General features: G+C 42.3%; 1 protein-coding gene across 3 annotated transcripts in view; it reads left to right on the top strand.

Moving 5' to 3' along the window:
- LOC117216803 (LIM domain-binding protein 2) overlaps positions 1-19,594 on the top strand; it is a 75,285-nt gene extending 55,691 nt beyond the window's left edge. The window contains exons 3-10 of one of the 3 annotated variants that reach the window (XM_033463843.1): positions 8,684-8,786; positions 9,537-9,709; positions 10,378-10,581; positions 12,674-12,806; positions 13,842-13,966; positions 14,200-14,442; positions 14,535-14,624; positions 14,706-19,594. In XM_033463843.1, coding sequence (XP_033319734.1) covers positions 8,684-8,786; positions 9,537-9,709; positions 10,378-10,581; positions 12,674-12,806; positions 13,842-13,966; positions 14,200-14,442; positions 14,535-14,624; positions 14,706-15,143 — 1,509 coding nt within the window. In that variant the 3' untranslated portion in view covers positions 15,144-19,594. Of the gene's footprint in view, positions 1-8,683; positions 8,787-9,536; positions 9,710-10,377; positions 10,582-12,673; positions 12,807-13,841; positions 13,967-14,199; positions 14,443-14,534 lie in introns of all 3 variants that reach the window. The other 2 variants (XM_033463842.1, XM_033463841.1) reach the window with 2 other exon arrangements.
- Positions 19,595-19,748: the final 154 nt, after the last annotated feature.

The raw sequence follows: 19,748 nt of genomic DNA, 5'->3' as shown, positions 1-19,748 counted from the left end.
CTGCTCACGTTCTCGAATACTGGCATGCTTGTTCATGTTTTTGGTAAAAAATCATGCGTAACGTTCGATCGAATTCCGAGTTTACGCGGTTCATCGAGGCGGATGAACGACGAGCGAAATGAAAAGCTCGTATACGACAGAAAGAGATAAATTAACAGTGTTTGATACAACGATAGCGTTGTTTTGATCGAAGGAAAGAAACACATTGGTTCATGAAAGTATTTGAACACCTACCGTGGAAAATTTTCATGTCTATATCGTATGTATGTGTTACGTGAAACATTTAAAAATTTCATTGATACTGCAGCCAGACACGACTGTCGTAGTTGGAGTCGTCATATTTGAAATCGATCCGAAAATAAATGCGCAAGTTACAAGATAGTTATTTCAACCATATATTTAGCACAAAATTAGCAGGTATAAATCGTGATAAATGTTAGATATGATTCCTCTACATATTGATGTTAATTAATATAATGGATAGTTGATCGTTCAAATATCTTGTAATTTCTATATATATAGATATAGATATATATATATTTTCAGATCTGTTTCAAGCTTTATCACCATAATGATGATAGATCGTGTCTCATAACAGTGCTAATGAAATTTAGACACACGTAATATATTCATAGAAGGTGTCTACAAGTGTTGGAATACTTTCGTGAGCCTCTAATTTTGAAGACGAATCGCACGGTCAAAAAGGACTCGGAAATTGGAAACGGAGAAAAACATTATTCCAGTTGTTCTTCCTGAACATATCCTTCGAACGATGCTGTTTTTCCTCCTCTCTAGATCGTCAGGTACACGTAAGTAAAGGGCGGCTCTGATGTTTACATAAAACTTTTCCCACTATGCCGCGGGAGGGAGAGAAAGTGATGGAACGTAGAAAAACCAGTGGGAAGGAGGAAAAAATAAGAAGATACGAAAGAATAGGTACGGGCCTGTAAACGCTTTGCAAATTTTTCTTCCCGACTCGCGTCGAAAATTACTCTGCAACACTGTTCAAAAGGTGTTTTGTAAATTAACCGAAGGACAGGACCAGGACATTTATGCAAGATGATTGATTTGTATTTTATCGACGAAGAATTCAAGGTGATGATGTGTTCCATTAGATAATTAGACACTAGGCCTTATGATCATTATTCTCAAGAAATATTACACAGGATTCATACGCACTTATTTCAAAAACTGTTTCTACGTGAATTCGAAGATCGTTTCGTTGGTTTTGTGCTTCGACGTTACTTGTTGGAGAAAAGCAAGTATTTCAGTATAAAATGGTCGTAGAAGGGAATAACTCGATAAATTTAAGTTTTTTGAAAATACGCGGTAAATCAGCGATGTTTTGTAAGAAACGTAGAAAGAATAACGTAGCGGTTACGTTAATTTGTCTCGATTGACATTAACCTACATAGCTAATGTTCTTAATATTTTTTATACATTCAAGAAAGTATCAGTAACGCATTTTTTTTTTTACTTAAGGCATATTTCTTATTTGGGATTAGTTGATAGAATATCGTATAATAAGTTTCTTCTAAGAAGAACACTTGTCGTTTCTTCTCCCTGTGCCTTTCGTTAGTAATCCATTTCAAACAATCTTAAAAAATGGACCAATAATATTATCTACGGAGACGAACTTTTCAATTGCGAAACACCTATTCCGGTGCTTTCGTTCGAGTCGCGGAGCGAAAATAACGCGGAGAAATTCATGCAATTATTCATCAACGCATCCGCTGGCTGTCCCGCGCATCGTTCATTCCGAAAAATATTATCTCGTAGAAAATATTCGCATCGATCAGTAGTAGTAGAGAGAGGGAGAGAGAGAGAGAGGAAGAAAGCCGAAAAGACAAGAAAAGAGAAGAGAGTAGTAGCGGAGAAGAGAAAAGAGAGAGAGAGAGAAGCAAAGAACGTTCAGCCGAAGGAAAGGAAAAGAAGAGAAGAGCATCGAGGATCGGGGAGGGAAGGTTGAGAACCTCTATGGGAGCCTGGGTAATAAAATGAGGGCCCCTGCTCTCCCCCGGGGGTGGGGCCCCCTCGATAACCCATATTGTACCCCCCATCCCCTGGTTCTCCCTCCCAGGCTCGCCCCTCTCGCCGCCGCCCCGGGCCGTATATACTCCGATCGGCCGGAAGAGTTTTGTCCCAGGCCGACTGTCCAGAGAGAAATCTCTCCGTATCTATCCCGGGCCTAACCGGTGCTACGAAATTTTTCAAAAATGATGGGCGTGATCCCAGGAATTTTCTCGAATTTTCGATATAGTTATCCGCGCGATGCGTCTACGTTTTCACGGTTGAAACGATTTTCGTAAGAAAATGGAGAGGTGGAGCGCGCCGACAATACTTTCCCGCCGGCGTATATACACGATCATATACCACCCCTAGTCTCCCCACACCCCCCTAACAACAGTAGGGTGGTACAGTCCGGGTGAAAAGCCAACGGCAACCCCGGCGCAGTACAGGCTGCACAAAGAGCGACGCCCTGCCAGGCGAAAAATGGAAGGGAAAAAATGCAGCCTGGAGAGAGGAACGAGAGAAAAAGAGAGAGAGAGATAGAAAGAAAGAAAGAAAGAAAGAAAGAAAGAGAGACACGCACAGAGTGAGAGCAGGGGTGTAGAAGAGAGGGAGAAATTATTGGTGGTGAATCGTTTCTAGGACGAGGATCGGGAACGATTCGGATAATACAAGGTGCCGGCTATTTTCCCTCTTATTTTCTGTTTTCTATTTTTTCCAGCTTTTCTCTTTTCCTCCCTCTCCCCCCTTCTTCTACATTTGATTTCTTATATTATACATGGTGAATATATTTGAAAATTGTCGGAGTTGTTGCAGAGAGATGGGATAGGAAGGTGGAAAATTAAAAGAACGGACAAGACACGGCGTCGTGTAAGACGTATCGGTAAATCGATGACAGCAGAAGTATTTATTCATCCACGATGACAATTTTAAAATAGATCGTAGGTACCTGCTAACGCTAGAATTATGGCGGATTCTTTCTCATTTTCGAACTGAAATTTTCGAAGTGCAATTGGGGAGATTCGGAACGACGATTCACCTTTCGTTAGGGTCTTTCTACTGTTTCTCTTTTATTTCTTTTCTCTTAGTTCTCCTACAGTGTATCCACTTTCTTCCTCGTCGCGATGACTCTAAGTCTTTTGAAACTTTGCTGATTTGTGAAGAGGTTCCGTATAAATATCGGATACCTTTTAGTTTCGTTGCGACTCTGATTTCCGTATAAAATTTCGAGTTTTCTAAAAATGGTTCTCTTTGTTATTGATAATACGTTATTATCATAAAGTTGATCAGTATACATAGATACGTAGAACACAGGAAAAAGACATAAGTCTATCTTTATCGGTTTTCTAATTTCGATGCTACTTGATGGCTATGGGGGAACATTCTAATATACTTACTATGATTGGAGAAGATACTTGTTAGATCCAAAGATAGAAACACTTTTTAGGGATAGCTGATAAATCTACGAAGTTCCTTAACAAAGAAAAGGTATAACGTAACGAGGATCAATATTTTTTTAATGTCCAGAGAAGTGACAAAGATAAAGGTCTCCTATAGTATATGCGATACGAACATAATAGTTTTTTTACAGTAAACGCTCAAATACTTTCGTGATCCAGTGAAAATTTTGTCGAAAGTAGGAGAAATGTAAAAACGTAACGAACGAGAGTTCGAGTCTGAATTCACAAAACCTAACTTAATTTCTATTTTATTTGGATTTTCGGGTTGTCCGGCTTTTCCGGTTCGTTTCCCTGTCGACTCGGTTATTACGATGCAACGACGTCCCGGATTTTCACGTTTTTTCCTCTTGTTCCTCTCTCTTTCTCTCTGCGCCAGGATTACTTCGGCCTGGACAAATTGAATTTAACTCCGGCTAATACGCCGGCCAAAAGAGCGCGTATTACGCTGCTTTGTCCAGGCACATCGTGGAAATCAGCGATGATTTGTGTGTCTCCGGCGCCGCGACGCATTTTCCTCCTTTTTTCCTCACCGACAGAGGATCGAGATTGAATTTCTTGCCCGTTGTCGCGCTTTTCTCCGGCTATCGCTGCGATTTTTTGCTCCGTCCACACACGTACCATCCCCAGTTCCCGTGTTTCGAAAATCGATCCAAACAACTTGTCATAATACCTAGATACGGTTTCCAGCCCCATCGCGAGTCTCACGATTATTTTTAAACCTCAAACGATTTTTTTTGAAAATAATAAAGCATTTCGAAATTCTCAGTACATATTTCATTTTCTTTCTTTCTTTAAATTTCGAGTAAAATACATAGGCAAATGGCAAATTACTTGCCGTGAAAATACAATAAATTACATGGCTCGTTGACTGCACAGGATATTTTCAATCTTTCCAGACAAATTGCACGAATGAAAATAAGGAAAAATATACCCTTTAAAACGCTTTATTAGAAAATTATAAGCAAATATTGAAGCCAGCGCGAAATACATGTATTAGGCGTGGAATTTGTCATTACAGGATATGAAAGGGACTCTGTAGTACGATATTGGAAGCAACTACGCGTAAAGATTCTTAAGAAATTCGAAATATAGAAACTGGCTACTACATCGATGTCAAATCTGTATGGATGTATTACGACGATATTTTGATGTGGAAATTTAAATATTTTAACTAGTCGCCATTATTTATAATATAAATATGTAAAGTGCATACACGATCGATCTTTCATATTTCGTAACGTAGAGCATTTCAAATTGCGTTTAATATTTGTTTGTAACATTATAATAAAAGATGCATCTACAGCCATTATTTTTCTTCTTTTTTTCCATCTTTTTTTTTATTGGCGATATTCTAAATTTAGAGGGATATGCCCACTATATATATTCACTGGCTATGGACAATACTTATAATTAGACATTCGTATTATAGTGTCAAGAGACGGAGAGGAAGATTATAAAATAAAGATTAGTCTATTTCCAGACAAGTGTACTATTTTTCCATGTACTTTGTGATTTGACGCTTAAATACGTTAAAACGAGAACGCCGTATATTTAAATTTTAATTAAACGAAAATTGCATTGCAAAGGATTGAACAAATGGAGGTAAATTTGACCGCGAGATTACGGAGGTCTCGTACTTCCTCACGATTTTTCTACCAAAAATTAATAGTGAAATTGTTCCTTTTTTCTTCTGTACTCGTCTCTTGGGAATTCTTTTTTAACGCAGTGGAAGATGCTCGCGGGAACGTTGATTTTGGTGTGCGTATATCAATTAGAAGAAGATTTACACGCTACAGGCGTGCGAAATGTAGCATTATACTAAAAGCATGGTCGATTCTTAAACCGCGCGACGATCGATTCTACTGCCGGAGAAAGGTGATTTAGCGAGGAAATTGTACATTGTCAACTATCGATTCGGCATAGAATCTAACGTTAAATATCGTTGCATTATTTCTGCAAAAGTAATTCAGCTTTAACCTTCCATCAAACTCCGTGAGCCTTTCTAGTCGAAGTTTCCAGTTGTGGATCGGTCAAGTTTTCACGAATTTCTCGGTTGTTCGGTTCACCAATAAGATTCGAGAATTCGAAACTTGCGGACGAGTGTTTTACTTACGTTGTTCTTTGCGGCTTGTTGTTTTTAGTGATTTGCGCGGGCACGAGTTCGCGTTACGTATCGATCTAACTTCCGCGTACAGAGAATTCTGGAGGTACGGCACTTTTGATTAAAATTTTCAAAAAGTTGCCAAAGGCGAGCAAACTATTTTTTGAGGGAAGGGGGCAAATAGTTACGCGTTAGCTTTTTCTGTAAAATATATAGTTAAAAGCTTGCACGATTTCTTTGATGCAAGTTTTATACTTTCCACTATTACTGGATATTCTTTGGTCGAAAGTGTAACAAACTTATTTCTACTCTTTATCATTCGCGCAACTGTTCCAGACATTTTTCTTCTTTTTTCCAAAATTAAATCACCGTTGGTAATAAATTAATCATAGTACGAATTTCTAACGATAGTAATGACAGAGCTCTGGCTGTTCTAAATAATCGTATCGCATATGAGTAGCATTAATGTAGCTGCAATCATACTAGGAATAATGATAACTGTAGCAAGCGAGTTATTACGGCGTTTCCAGAAAATTACCGACACTTATTCGTAACGCCAGCAGCTTTTGCCCCGGATGTAAGATCGTAGCTGGGATACACCGAATTTCTCAGGAAAAGTGCTCGAGATATTACTTAACGTTTGGCATTCGTCTTCCGTTCTGAAGCAGGTTCCTTCCACTCGGCGTCGTTTCGACCGGCGTCGATCTCTCGTCTATTTTGATCGACTCGACATTCCTCCCCGATTTTAGCCGGCTATGGAGCTTCACGCTTGCCAGAAATATCAATTTGCGCGAGAGTGGCAACAGTTTGCTTGATTTGGCACGGCGCGGCTTACGTCCGAAATAAATCTTCGCGGGCTACACGTGGACCTCCCTGAAAACTGATTGTCCGCTAGTTCCTCACGCCAAATGCGAGATCAATCTGTTTCTGTGTCTCGTTATTATATACATTTTTATCTTCATTCATATCGATTCATATTAATGTTAAACAAATAATGTGTATACACTGACAGAAGAGACTTTAAAATTCATACTTGTGTATACTAGCTAAGTTGATAGTCTTTGTCGTATTAAACATTACTTACCATGTCGGTAACAGTCATACATACTATATTCATTCAGGATTTAATTCTTCTTGTCGATTATAATCTTTTTGCTTTCAAAATTGTAGTGTTTTTTGTACTGCTCATCCTTCACACTTGCTTTTGTCGTCCGCTCTATGTAGCGCACGCGTTATAGGAACAATTTTGAAGAATCTACGATAAGAATGAAATAATTCAGGACATAAAGTCGAGTACTAAAACCGACCGTAACTCGTACTATAATAAGAAACTATCAATCACGAAACGATCGAGCCCATATCTCAATTTCGCAATAAAAGATTCCAAGGTCTCCTGCAACGTTAGAAAATTGGGGTAATTTCCCAGTTCCTTAAAAGGACGCATATGGTTGAAAGATGCGCAAGCTCGAGGATTAGAATGAAAAGGAGGGAAACAGAGAGGAACAGAAGGTGGGGGAGGAAAGGACGAGGCGAAGACAGAGGCCGCCTATACTCGTCGCTGAATAACGCATGACTGTCTGGCTTGAAATTATAGCATTTCGTCCCCTCTCACTCGCAGGAACTACCCCTTGGCTCTGGACGCGCTTGTTCGCTGCGCTTTCATTCAATTATGCATCCAGCTTCACCCACACCGCATCTTCTCCCTCCCTGCCTTCGCTCTTATTATTATTTTTCCGCGCGTGACTTCGCTCCAGCCGCCTTTTCTTGCCGTCTTCGCAAAGTCCGGCGTCGTCGCAAACTCTGAAAACTCGATCGTTCGTCTCGATATACCTTTTTTTTTCTCTCGCGAAATCCAGACCGTGTTGTTTCGGAGAAAACGCGGGCAACCCTCCGAGGAGTGATCGTTGACCTCTTCTTTATATTCGGAGTAACTCGCGTGAACGAGAATAAGCACGACCATGAACATCGTGTTCTCGAGTTGTGACCAATATTTTTTCTATTAAGTTATACAATCGACGAAGAGACTTTTCAGGCTGTTGCAATGAAGACATCGGAAGATAGAAATACATACTTTATAAGAATCTACATAGATTCATCAACGTATTCGAATATCTAGCGTAGAAAATTTTTATGAATACGTTATTTGCGTTATATAAAACTTTTTGAAGTGTTACCGTTGCGATGAGACGCAATTGCGACGGTTATACTGGTACTTTGAAATCAATATGAAAATGTACGTAGACGTTGTAAGATATTTATTGCCAACTTGTATTCAATAAAAAATTAATATATGCATGCATAATACAGCATCGATAGACAACTTTGTAGTCTTACACTTGTCGCGAAGAGATTTTGTAGACACATGTGGCTGTAAATATGATTTTGCTTGGACGAGTATTCATGTTTGGATGTATTTACGCGTGTATATTAGCGTGGCTGTAATAATTCAGAATAGCGAGAGGAAAAGAGAGGAGGCGGTCGACGGCGTGTGCGTTCCATAGTCGATCGGTTTTTCACGAGGTGACGAGCTACGGTTACGGCGTAAAAATTTCAAACGTTCCGTATCGGCGCCTATAAATATTCATGCTGCGACGAAACGCCAATATATATGTAGAGTAACACGAATATGTTGAAACGACATAGTTGTAGAGCACCGAGCACGGGAAGTTAAGTATGTTGCTCGCGAGCTTTTTCCCCGAACGCGGTCTCCGTTCGCCACGGAAATCGTTGTCAGTCATCGTACCGTGCGATTACAGATTAGGCGTAATTTGCCGGGGCTGACTGGAAATAAGGCAAGATCCGCAAACACGCTGGTTGCAAACCTTTCGTTACGCGAGCTTTACCATGACGAAAAATTCGAAAACGAGCGTGGAACGCTTGCGGCGGAAGTTACGAGTAGCAGCGGCACCGATGCGTCCGTAAGTCGAGAATACCGGTGCTCGCGTTACACTCTGCTCGCGATTCTGTTTTCTGTTTGCCGATGGCAACAATGATGTTATCGAACACGATACTCCCGGTTCTCGAGCCTCGACTCTGTATCGAGAGTCGGTGATTGCGCGCGATTTGCCCGGAAGTGGCATGATATTACATGGTTTTCTATCTTTTGTTACAGGAGAGCGACAATCTCTGGTGGGACGCGTTCGCGACTGAATTCTTCGAGGACGACGCAACCTTAACCCTCACGTTTTGCTTGGAGGACGGTCCCAAGAGATACAGTAAGTTGCGACACCATGCAATTCTTCTTTCAAGAGCGTTCCACTCGATTTTCCATTGGGACCATTCGCGATTCCTATCGATGTACTAACTATTTCCTTGCTTGTGTCGCGGAATACGCGTTCCTACGACGTTATTTAGAAACGTGGAAAACGCATTTACGAAGCTTAGCGACGGCCAACGAGAAGATACTGCCTCTGGTTGGTCGTTTTTCTTTCGGAACGACTCGTTCTTCTTCACGGTCCATTGTCCTCGACGATGCTCCGTACGTGTAGCAACCGGCACGCACCGCGTTATACGCGTCGCACACGTTCTAAATAATTACGTGCCACCGCAGAGCAATTTTGCAACCGGTGGATTTTAATGTCTTCCTCCCTTGCGTTCGTTGCTGAATACACGGTAACAACGTGATTACACGTCACATCGCATCGTCATCGAGCGTAAACGACAGTTCCGCGACAAGCATTACCGTAGCAATAAGATGCAACGGAGAACTCTCTCCGTAGTCTCCGTCTCTGATCCAGAATTTTTCAATCCTTCCGACCTCAGTCTATCCTTCTTTCTTTCTCTCTTCCTCTCTTTCATTCTTTTCTGTATTCGATGTTTTTCCTTCGAATGTACCGGCAAGGCAAACAGGAACATCACCGAGGAATTACATCGAGCGGATTTTCTTCGTTGCCCGACGAAAATATCTGCACCCTGCTCGATGTCGTTGGATTAGGTACTGATGATCTGTTCATTTATGCTTACAGCGATAGGTAGGACGTTAATACCTAGGTACTTCCGTTCGATATTCGAGGGCGGAGTAACGGAACTTTACTACAATTTGAAACACCCGAAGGAGTCATTTCACAATACCAGCATAACCCTCGACTGTGATAACTGCGTTATGGTAACACATCACGGAAAACCAATGTTCACGAAGGTAAGAATTCTATTCATGCCAATCGAATGTACCATCGTTAGGCCGCGGATTTTACGCAAGTTCATTTTTTCCAAAACTAATTAAAGAATCTATATGCTGTTATTACACGCAACAAATACACCGCGTCTCATAATTACAAAATCAGTGTGGAATTTTTTATTCTTATACAGGTACAAGGCAGACAGCTAGTTGTAAAAAAAAAAAACTTCATCTTTGAACCTAGCTTCGACGAAAATGTACTTATCACACTCTTACTTCATACGTTTTTGCATATTACGTATATTCTATGTATAGTTGCAGCATAACATTTCCTACGACGGTATAAATATCCGCAGTCTACTTATCATTGTTGCACTATCGATTCACGGTTTAACAATGTAAACGAAAGGAATCATGGTTCGTGTAACAGCGAACGGTTCGTTTCACGTGCACGCTTCTTCGATCATCTTATTCGCTTCCTTTATTCCTTAGCATTGTTACATTTTCAAATTTGTTCTTTACCCTCGCCTATTTCTATCCACAATGGTATTTCGTATTATACATTTCACATTCGTGATAATAGGACATTCTCCCTCGCGCGAGTGTAAAATGAAATTTCTCACCTGCGATTGGTCGCGAGGCCAATGGTCGTGTTTATACAGCAGTTTGAACGCGTGTTTGTTCTGCAGGTATGTACGGAGGGTAGATTAATATTGGAATTCACGTTTGACGACCTTATGAGGATAAAGTCGTGGCACATGTCGGTGAGAACGCACAAGGAACTCGTGCCTAGGACTGTGGTCGGTATGCAACAGGATCCGACGATGCTTGAACAGCTTAGCAAGAACATCACCAGGCAGGGCATCACCAATTCCACCCTGAATTACCTTAGGGTACGTATATGTTAACTGTCTGCTATGAAAAGTGGCGAAGGTGTTTCGTTTTACGTTTAACGATGTTTCGAAACACCGTCTTGCTCCTTCTGTTCCATTGACTTATAGTACAATTCCATCTATTTGCTGCGTGATTTATATGAAATATAGATCGTGTGTTTGACTCTTGTTCGACTCTTTAAGTCCTGCATTATTATCGAATAATGTATAGCTCGAATTAAAGTACTTTTTACAAATCACCTAACAGCGGTAAGTATAGATGGTTTTGGAAAGTGTAACGTTCAAACGATGCATACTATTTTGTTACCGTAATGTATAAAGAGATTGTTAGCTCGTGAAAATTAATTGTAAAGGTAAAAACAAGACAATGTAAATTAACTTAAAGACAGTAAAAGCCACGCGCACATGATGAAACTTTCGCTTTGTGTAACTAAATACGGTATCTCCGAGCGCTGACACCATTCTACGACGCCTCAAAGAAAGAAGTAGTATCTATGAATTCCGGTCGGATCTTAAGCATATTTAATTCGTATCGATATATTTGAATACAGGTGGAACCAGTAGAATTTTTATTATCAGAATATCGATTAAAACGAAAAGATTGATTATTGTTATGTTCAACTGTTGTTTGACGAAAAATTTGGGCGCTGACCGCGGAAACGTTCTAAATATATACGTTTTCCATATGAAAATAAATCTATTCGATTATAACAGCGCGTGTCGTGATCAGTCAGAGTAATCAACGTTTTACTAAAGGGCTAAACTCGAATGAAATAAGTAATATATTATTCGAAAGCAGAACATAAAGGGCTAAATGGGCCAAGAATCGCGAAGAGATCGGCTCGCGAAAGTACGGCGGGTATCCGGGTTACGAACCACCTTCTTTTGCACGCTCGGAAGCGCTTTCACTTGCGCGTATCGTTGCTCTTTGCACGCTGAAACGATTGTTGCGTCGTTAATCGAAAGCTGACGAGAAAATATCTTCACCTCAAATTCTTCCTCGTCTCTCGACAACTATTTTCTATCAACAATCCGCTGTGTTTCTATTATTAAACAAATTTTTGATTAATCTGTTATAGTATTTCAGCATATTATACATTATAACCAAACTAGGAATACGCGTAAAAAACGAGAGGCGGAACGTCGGGCGAGCGAATCGATCGAAAACCTGACCGATGGCGACGACCGTACTAATGCGAATATTAATTAAAATGAAATTAAAGTTTTGCAAAATTTCGGGTTGGCCTTCCGGCGAAGCTCGCTCCGCTCTGCCTCTATGCAATCCGCCCGCTATCGATTACTTTAATTGTCATCATTATAATATAAAGGCTGCCGGGAAATTACGTGCTTACGATAATAATGTAAAATGGATTTCAGTTTTATTACGGCAAACATAAACCAAATTTAATTTGCTTTGGAACGATGTTCGGACGATGCGTGGCGGCGTTACGTTCCGCGCACCGCGTGCGAATATATTTTAGGAAGTTTATTTTCAACCGGTACACGCCGTATACGATAATTTTCATATTAATAGCGCGCATAAGTTCCCTGTCGAACTCGCATCGGATTAAATAACAGTCACATTTATTTTGTGTATCTATATCGACCGACTATTTTTGCGCCTGAAAGAAAATCATCGGCGGTCACTGTTTTTGGGGATAATGATATTAATACGCGCACGCGTTTCGCCCGCCACTCTTTCAGGACATTTATTTAGAGAACCGGAGAGTTAGACTTGGTCAGAGTTACCGAAGGTTTCACGGCTTTACCCCTACAACAACTGTCGAATACAATAGAACTTCGTTTATTGGAACTTGTCGAGAGACGAGCAGTTCGTATTACAAGAACTCGTCAATTTTTCTCTAATTAGTATTCTCGGTTCTATTAGGTTTCTTTTTTTAAATGAATTTATATATATATAAATATCTGCGTCTAGTAACTGAGATCGTGATAATCGATGGTTAACTACAAAGTTTCGATAACTATAGTTTAGATAAAATGACGTTTTATAATCAAGATCGCGAAACTATTATAAGCTTGGAACGTTCTACTAGGACCAAAGAATAAAAATTTGTCGAATTCTTTTTTCCAGTTATGTGTGATCTTGGAGCCGATGCAAGAACTGATGTCGAGGCACAAGGCGTACGCGTTGTCACCGCGGGACTGCTTGAAGACGACCTTGTTCCAGAAATGGCAGAGGACGTTTGCCCCGCCGGGTAAGAGAGGTAGACGAACAGTTGCTTTACATGAGAAGCACCAGCCAGTGGAGCCAAACGGCCGACCAGTCTACCGCAGGATTCGTTTTTCGTTCGCTCAATGACGAAGAATATTCGTCATCGACTTGTTACCGCGTTAAGAGCCTCGGTTTCAATCGCTTTCTACGACCAGAACTTCTATTCCCTTGGACCGATCCTATTATATCATCCTTTATCTCTTGGAGCTGAAATCCATTGGGAAATCGCATTGTCGGACCACTTGGACGAAGGCTAAATTCGCAAATGTCGCGTACAAAGCGTTTCACGGCGTCGATTTCACGGTGAACGCGTATACTTTATCGTCGTTGCGTACGATTATAAAGTTAAAGTAATAACGTTCGAAAGAAATTGTTCGCCAGGTCGTTAAACATCTCGACCTTGACGTTAGAACTTATTAAAATGGAACGTTCTGAAAAGAAGTCATTTCGAATACGAAAAATGGTGGCGCTTCCGTGAAAAGAAAAGATCGACGATCCGATTGCTTGCGATCGTTGCTTGTAGATAGCAGCGGTAGCTGATTTTTCCTCGATCGACGTTGCGTGAGGTACTTCTCCTTGTAGTCTTATCGTTTGTTTTTATCATGCGTATGCGCTGCACCGCGTTTCCTGTTTCACTCGTAACTCACCACGTTCCCTCTCAATTATCCGGCGCCCCCGTGTTCAAGGTCGAGGAAATCATGGAACCGAGCGCGTTAAAATCGTAAGAGCACATCGGACTTACCTCGATGCGAATGCGTGTTTCTCTGTAAAGATATATTCTTCGTGAGTGCCGACACTTCTTAAGTAGCTTTTTTTTGATTGACAAAAGCGTTTAGAGAACGCGATCTATCGATCTTTCTATCTGTCTGTCCACCGATGCATGCATGCTTCTGTGTGTCAGAGACCTTTGATTTGGAGAAAGGTCCAAAGCTGGGTAGCGGTCTGAAGTTTCTTAGCGCGCTGCTACATGGCTAGCGTCCTCTTCGACCGGTCGAGGCACGAGTTTATCGAGAATCTGTTTTTTCAGAATCGCAGAGGCCGGCCAGTAAACGGAGAAAGCGAAAGGGTAGCACGCCGGGGCCAGGAAATAACGCGCCGCCTGCGCCCAGCAAAAAGAGATCGCCGGGACCTAATTTTTCTCTGGCGTCACAGGTGAGCGTACTACGAGAGTCGTTAGCTTTATCGTAAAACGGGCTGCAGCCGAAGCGTCCTTTATCGAAGGCTGTGTCTCCGCTTTTCAAACGATTCAGGACTATTTGTTCTAACAAAACGCTATAGAACAAAATCGCCGTTTACGATACGTAATCGGTAAGGCTGTCTGCCTCCTCTTCCAACGAGTGACTCTGTCGTTTAACGTTTTTCTCTGTACTCCCCTGTCGATCCAGGACGTGATGGTTGTGGGTGAACCGTCGCTGATGGGAGGGGACTTTGGCGAGGAGGACGAACGAGTAATCACGAGGTTGGAGAACACGCAGTACGACGCTACGAACAGTTTGGACCCTCATAGTCACGACACGCCGGGTGGACCACCTCCGCATCCTCATCAATTCCATTCGGAACCGACCCCGGGTAATTCTTGGCCTCCGGATCGCGGTCCTGGACCGCCACAAGGAGGACCCGGTAGTCAGGTAAATGTCACCCTTTCCAAACACGTTTGCGAGGCGCTCGAACAAGAACGAAGATTCCAATGTCGAAGCGTGACGTGCAACGGGGGTTACAGGGAGTTCAAGGCGGACAAGGCGGAGGAGCAGCAGGTGTACAGGGAACGCAGGACGCCAATCAACAGCAACAAGACAAGAAAAGCCCCGCGGTGAGCCAGTGAGGCCAGGAGTCCCCGCGCCCCCCCACCAGGGGGCGACGGGGGCGCAGGCCCAAGAACATGGCTCCCTAGCGGGGCGAGAACCCTAACCTCCCCGGCGCCTACTTGGCCTCGTCTGGCTGTTCGGCCAGCAGGCTGTCGCACGTTGGCGTACATCCGCTGGCCTGTCATCAGGCTGGGCTGTCCGGGCATCATACGGAGCAGCAGGTGCAACTAAGCCACGCCGCGGTGGCCGCCGCTGCAGCCTCCATGGGGATGGAATCCCCAGAGCTGGTCGCGGTGGCTCATTACCAGGCGCAACAGCTTCAGCGACAATTGTTGGCCGAGCAGTCGGGTTCGGGCACGATGCTGCCGCCGGCTGCTCAGCCTACTGGTGGAGGTTTGACGCAGTCGTTACAGCAGCCGCAGCAAGCTCAACTACAGGGCCAAGACTCGCTGCAACAGCTGATGCAACAGATCTTCTGTTTGCAACAAATCGAATACTTTTTCAATCAGCGTGTTCCCAAGTGATCGCGATCATCGTCGTTGTTGTCATCAGCGTCGCCATCGTTGTCGTCGGTAGAGGATAAAATGATAATTCGTGGCTTTGCAAGCGGTCTGAAGCGATCGTGAGACACGAAGAACTCCGTTACCGATAGAGAGAAGTGGTGCGCTCGCGTTTGCTTCGAACCGTTACAAGCTTCTCAACGACGATCTTTCCTTGTGCTGTGACCGTGATCGTCGAGAATCGCGCTGTTATATTCGAGGCTGAGAATGGACGCACAATTCCGTTCGAGGTTTCCACGTCTACAGATACATAGATACACATACGCAAGCGTGCGTACACACGCGCGCTCGCGCTCATACACACACACACATGTACATGGAGAAGTATACATATACGTAAGTATGTTTCCATTGGTTGAGCCTCGAATGGAGAAGGGGAGATGTACGGTGTCTCCGAATTCGTGAAGCTGCTGAGGAAATAAACGATCTTCGGTAGTCGAGCGTGTTCCACCTCGCGTTTTGCTGTCTGAACGGTCCGAGACACCGTTGCGAGAAAAGTTAATCTCTCGAGATTAAATACGGGCCGTGTAGCGTGTGATAAGACATTATGTCAAAAGAAACAAAATATATTAATGAAAAAAATAAAAATAGGAGGATGATTGACTTTCAGTGAAATCGTTATAAAGGAAGTGGCAGAAGAAGAAGATACGATATGGGGAATAAAAGGAAACGATTAAGTTGAACGAGAACGATACGCCGCGCACGGCAGAGACGATCGTTTGCTGTGGTGCGAGCTGTGAATGAATCTCTATCCGTCAACAGTATTGATATAATTAATAAAATAAATGAATATAAAATATTGTAAGAGATATATCGTAAGTACGTATTGTGCAAGCGTATGCGAGATAGGAGAGAGCGTGGTGTGATATATTGAATTGGAGGATGAGAGGATGTGGGTGTGTAAGAAACCGGATTACCACTTAGATTCGAAAGATTCTTAAGCGCGGAGCCCGATCGAACGCCAACGCACAGGCCCTGATTGTCCCTGTGTTGCAATCTTTCGAACGTTTTATCCTTTTATTGTTGCTTGCTCTGACACCGAGGACGAGGAAGAAAGGAAGGAAACGGAAAGCGTTTTCGCGCTCGTCAAATGATAAACACGAATGGAAAATGGCCGGTGTGCGATTTCCACTGCGGACGTTCGAACGATCGAGATCGACGTAGACGCCCGTCTATTAAGGAAGTAACAGGGATTAGAGTAATTTTAGAACCTCTGAGGGCTGCACCGAAAATCGGTTCTCGTTGCTATTCGAACGTACTTTCTCGCTGTTTGACGTCATTTATGATAATTTATCGGTTTATCGTACGATACACACAGCACAGCGCGTACCCACGTCCAATCATTGTGTGACCTTTACGGGATATAATATTTTTTATGAGTCGTCAGTAACATTTCCACGGTGTGCATGTGCTTATTTTGTTGCGCTAGCCGCGTGACAATCGTTACTTAATCACGATACAATGATTTTTCTTCCGTTTTCTCTTTCACGACAACGAGATACGCGTATATACATCTTTGAAAATGGGCGGCAAAGTAAAAGAGACAAAAATAAAAAAAAAAAAAAATAAAAAGACGAAGAAATAGAAGGAGCGAAACCTCTATATACACGGTACGATTGCGTACACTATGAATCATTCTAGCATAAAGTTCCTTGCGCGTTACGTTTGTACATGATATATGTTCCTCATTATATGCTTATACGTTTGTTCCTATTTTTGTATTACTCGTCGTGATTCGTTGTGTTCTCTTCTTTCGCTGTTAAGCTCGAGCCAATCATAACAGGGCATTATATCGACGATTTCACAGGCGTTTCTACTCGAATCCTCGTCACCATATATTCAACTTTTTCGAATAGTAATCGTGGTCGAACGCGTTTCCGAATTAAAACGTCCACGTTCTGTTCTTTTTCCCCCCCTCCTTTTCGCCCCCCTTCCTCCCCCCTCTGCTTTTAGTAAACAGACCACGGACATTCACACACAGTTTTCTTATTCTATCCCAAACTATTTGTCGTTGCGTTCAACCATGGAAATTTACAGATGAGAATTAGTGTACCTAAAGAAAGATTCGAAGTTGTTCGCGTGATGAATTATAGTCGTCGCTTAGCGTACGATACGTTTACTTGTAAGAAAGAAACGTTAATCTAGTTTTTCGAGATTCGTAGCTATTTATTAAGTTTCTTTCTTTCTACTCAACCGGTGTCACCACGAAGACATGACGTTGGTACGAGCTTTGCTTGCGATTACGATTCGATTTTATATCTCGATCTGATAACACATCAAACACTTTGCGTCTATTATCGTTCGCAACAATCGTTTTCTTTTTATTCTTTTTTTTTTTTGTTTTCTTTTTTTGTTCTCTCTTCGTTCATCATGAGAAATGTGGCACGTTTTCTCTTGAAATCATTCGCTTCGATCTTCTCCATAGATCTCTCCTGGTTCATCAGTTTTGGATTTGAAGATTATTCGAGCGTCGAACGAGGCGTGATCGATGGACAGATGATGCGAATCTATTATCCGACTTATGAATTCGGTGCCGAAACAAGGAATTCATAAATATGGCGATGCAAATTGTGAACGTAGAATCAAATTTTTCGAATTACATTTGCTGTAAAAAAAGCAAATGTAAACGAATTCGAGCCATTGTTGATGCGTTTATCGGTATTTCACTATACTGTACGGCTTTGTTAGCCAGCGAGATGGTTGAAGAATGTAACGCGGCCGTGTCACGATGAGTTTTACGATGATTGATTCATGTGAAACTTAATTGTGGTACGTTGAGCTTCGTCTATGATCCATATCGACGGTTTACTTGTCGGCGGATGCTTCGAAAAAAAAAAGCGAAAGATCGACGAAGGCAATAGGGATTGGGGAAAGGGCACGAACGTCGGCGTTTCATCACGTCCATGAACTCTGCGCTTTCGGGTGGTTCCACTTGAGATACACGCGTCGCCGGTTGCCGCAACAGCGGTCCGATGGCGGACGTTAGCGAAACTTTTCCGAAATATGTACAAAGTCATCGTAAACACGCGTCATGCACGATATACATGATCACACTATACACCGGAGAACGACACAGAACACGTTGCGCCCATACTGTCGTTCTCCTATTCTGTTCCGTTTGTTTGGAATGGAGGAGAAAACGGCGCGGCGGCCATATCTCGCGAAACTTTCACCTCTGCCAGAACACGAGCCGTTCGCGTCGCGGTTGTATCGCGAATATAGATATTTTGCTCTTTTGGTCACTCGGCTGTGCGATACGCTAGAGAACGTTCGAATGAAGCAAGGCTTTGAGGTAGAGAAGAAAATAGCCGGTTGAGAAGAGAAGCGAGAGTGGACCGAGCGAGAAACGAAACAGCTAGGCACGCGCATACCATACACACGTACACACACGTTCAGAGATCACACACTTACGACTACGAATCATTGAATTAGATAGGTAAGTTACGCGTGAAGCCAGTACTGTCCCACGGCGTGAAAGTGTGCGAAGAAACAGAAAAAGACGGAAAGATAGAAAACGATCAGAGGAGAACGAAAACGGTGTGCGTTTCTTAATCAGAGAGTTCAGTATGCCTGATCTAATGCCTTCTCTAATACAGGCAAGTGAAATTATTAGGAGAGAAAATTGATGTGTGCGAATCAAAGAGTGAATGTGACTGCTTGGAAGACCGATAGGAAGAATGAGACCTGCGCGCGTTAAGTGTGAAAGAATAGATTTGAGGGAGAGAGAGAGAGAGAGAAAGAGAGAGAAAGAGAGAGAGAGAGCAGGATTAAATGCAACCGATTATTTCGACACGAGCATGCGGTGGGTTTTAGGATAAATGATCTATTGAAAAATGTTGTATATTATTACGAATTATAATGACACTATTATAATTAATTAATTAATTAATTAATTAATTATTATACCCTAATAACGTGAATTGAATTTAAAATAAAAAATAAAAAAAGCGGCAGAAACAGAAAACGAAATGATGGAAAACACAGACAAGAACCGAGGGATATAACGTAATAGGCAGATGAAAAATAATAAAGAAACAAATTTTAATTGTTTGCAAAGCACACACTGAGCCGGAGAGTAATAGCCCGAGGTTGTGAACGCAGTCCGATCAGATATTTAGCCTCGTCGTCACACTCTGTCGGATTGTATGAATAAAGAAAACAGAAAAAAAAAAACAAAAGAAAGGGAGAGAGAAAAAGAAAAATCAAAAGGTCCAAGCGAGGAAGCGTTCTCGCACTGGCGAGGTTCGTGAAGGACCGAATGCTTTGCCAACGAGAAGAGCATCGACCAACTTTCCAACGAAAACCATTTTCTTCTGTCGAGTTTCTCTCGCTTTCATACCGCGACCATTACACGCGAACCCTGTACATTCTTTAACTTTGTAAATTTTTCTGCTAGTAAACGAATTCGGATTTTACGTACGTGTGTACTGTTTCATTGAATCGTCCGTTGTCGTACTTTAGCTTCTCGCCAATTTGTTGCTCGCGTTCTGCGAATCTTGGCGATGCTTCGTTTACAATGTACAAACGTAAAGCCAGGACGTGGCGAGGATCGAGACGATTGCGCTTTTA

Source organism: Bombus bifarius, unplaced genomic scaffold (assembly GCF_011952205.1).
Source record: "Bombus bifarius isolate JDL3187 unplaced genomic scaffold, Bbif_JDL3187 scf7180000007973, whole genome shotgun sequence".
Lineage (NCBI taxonomy): Eukaryota > Metazoa > Arthropoda > Insecta > Hymenoptera > Apidae > Bombus > Bombus bifarius.
This window is presented reverse-complemented; position numbering and strand designations above follow the sequence as displayed.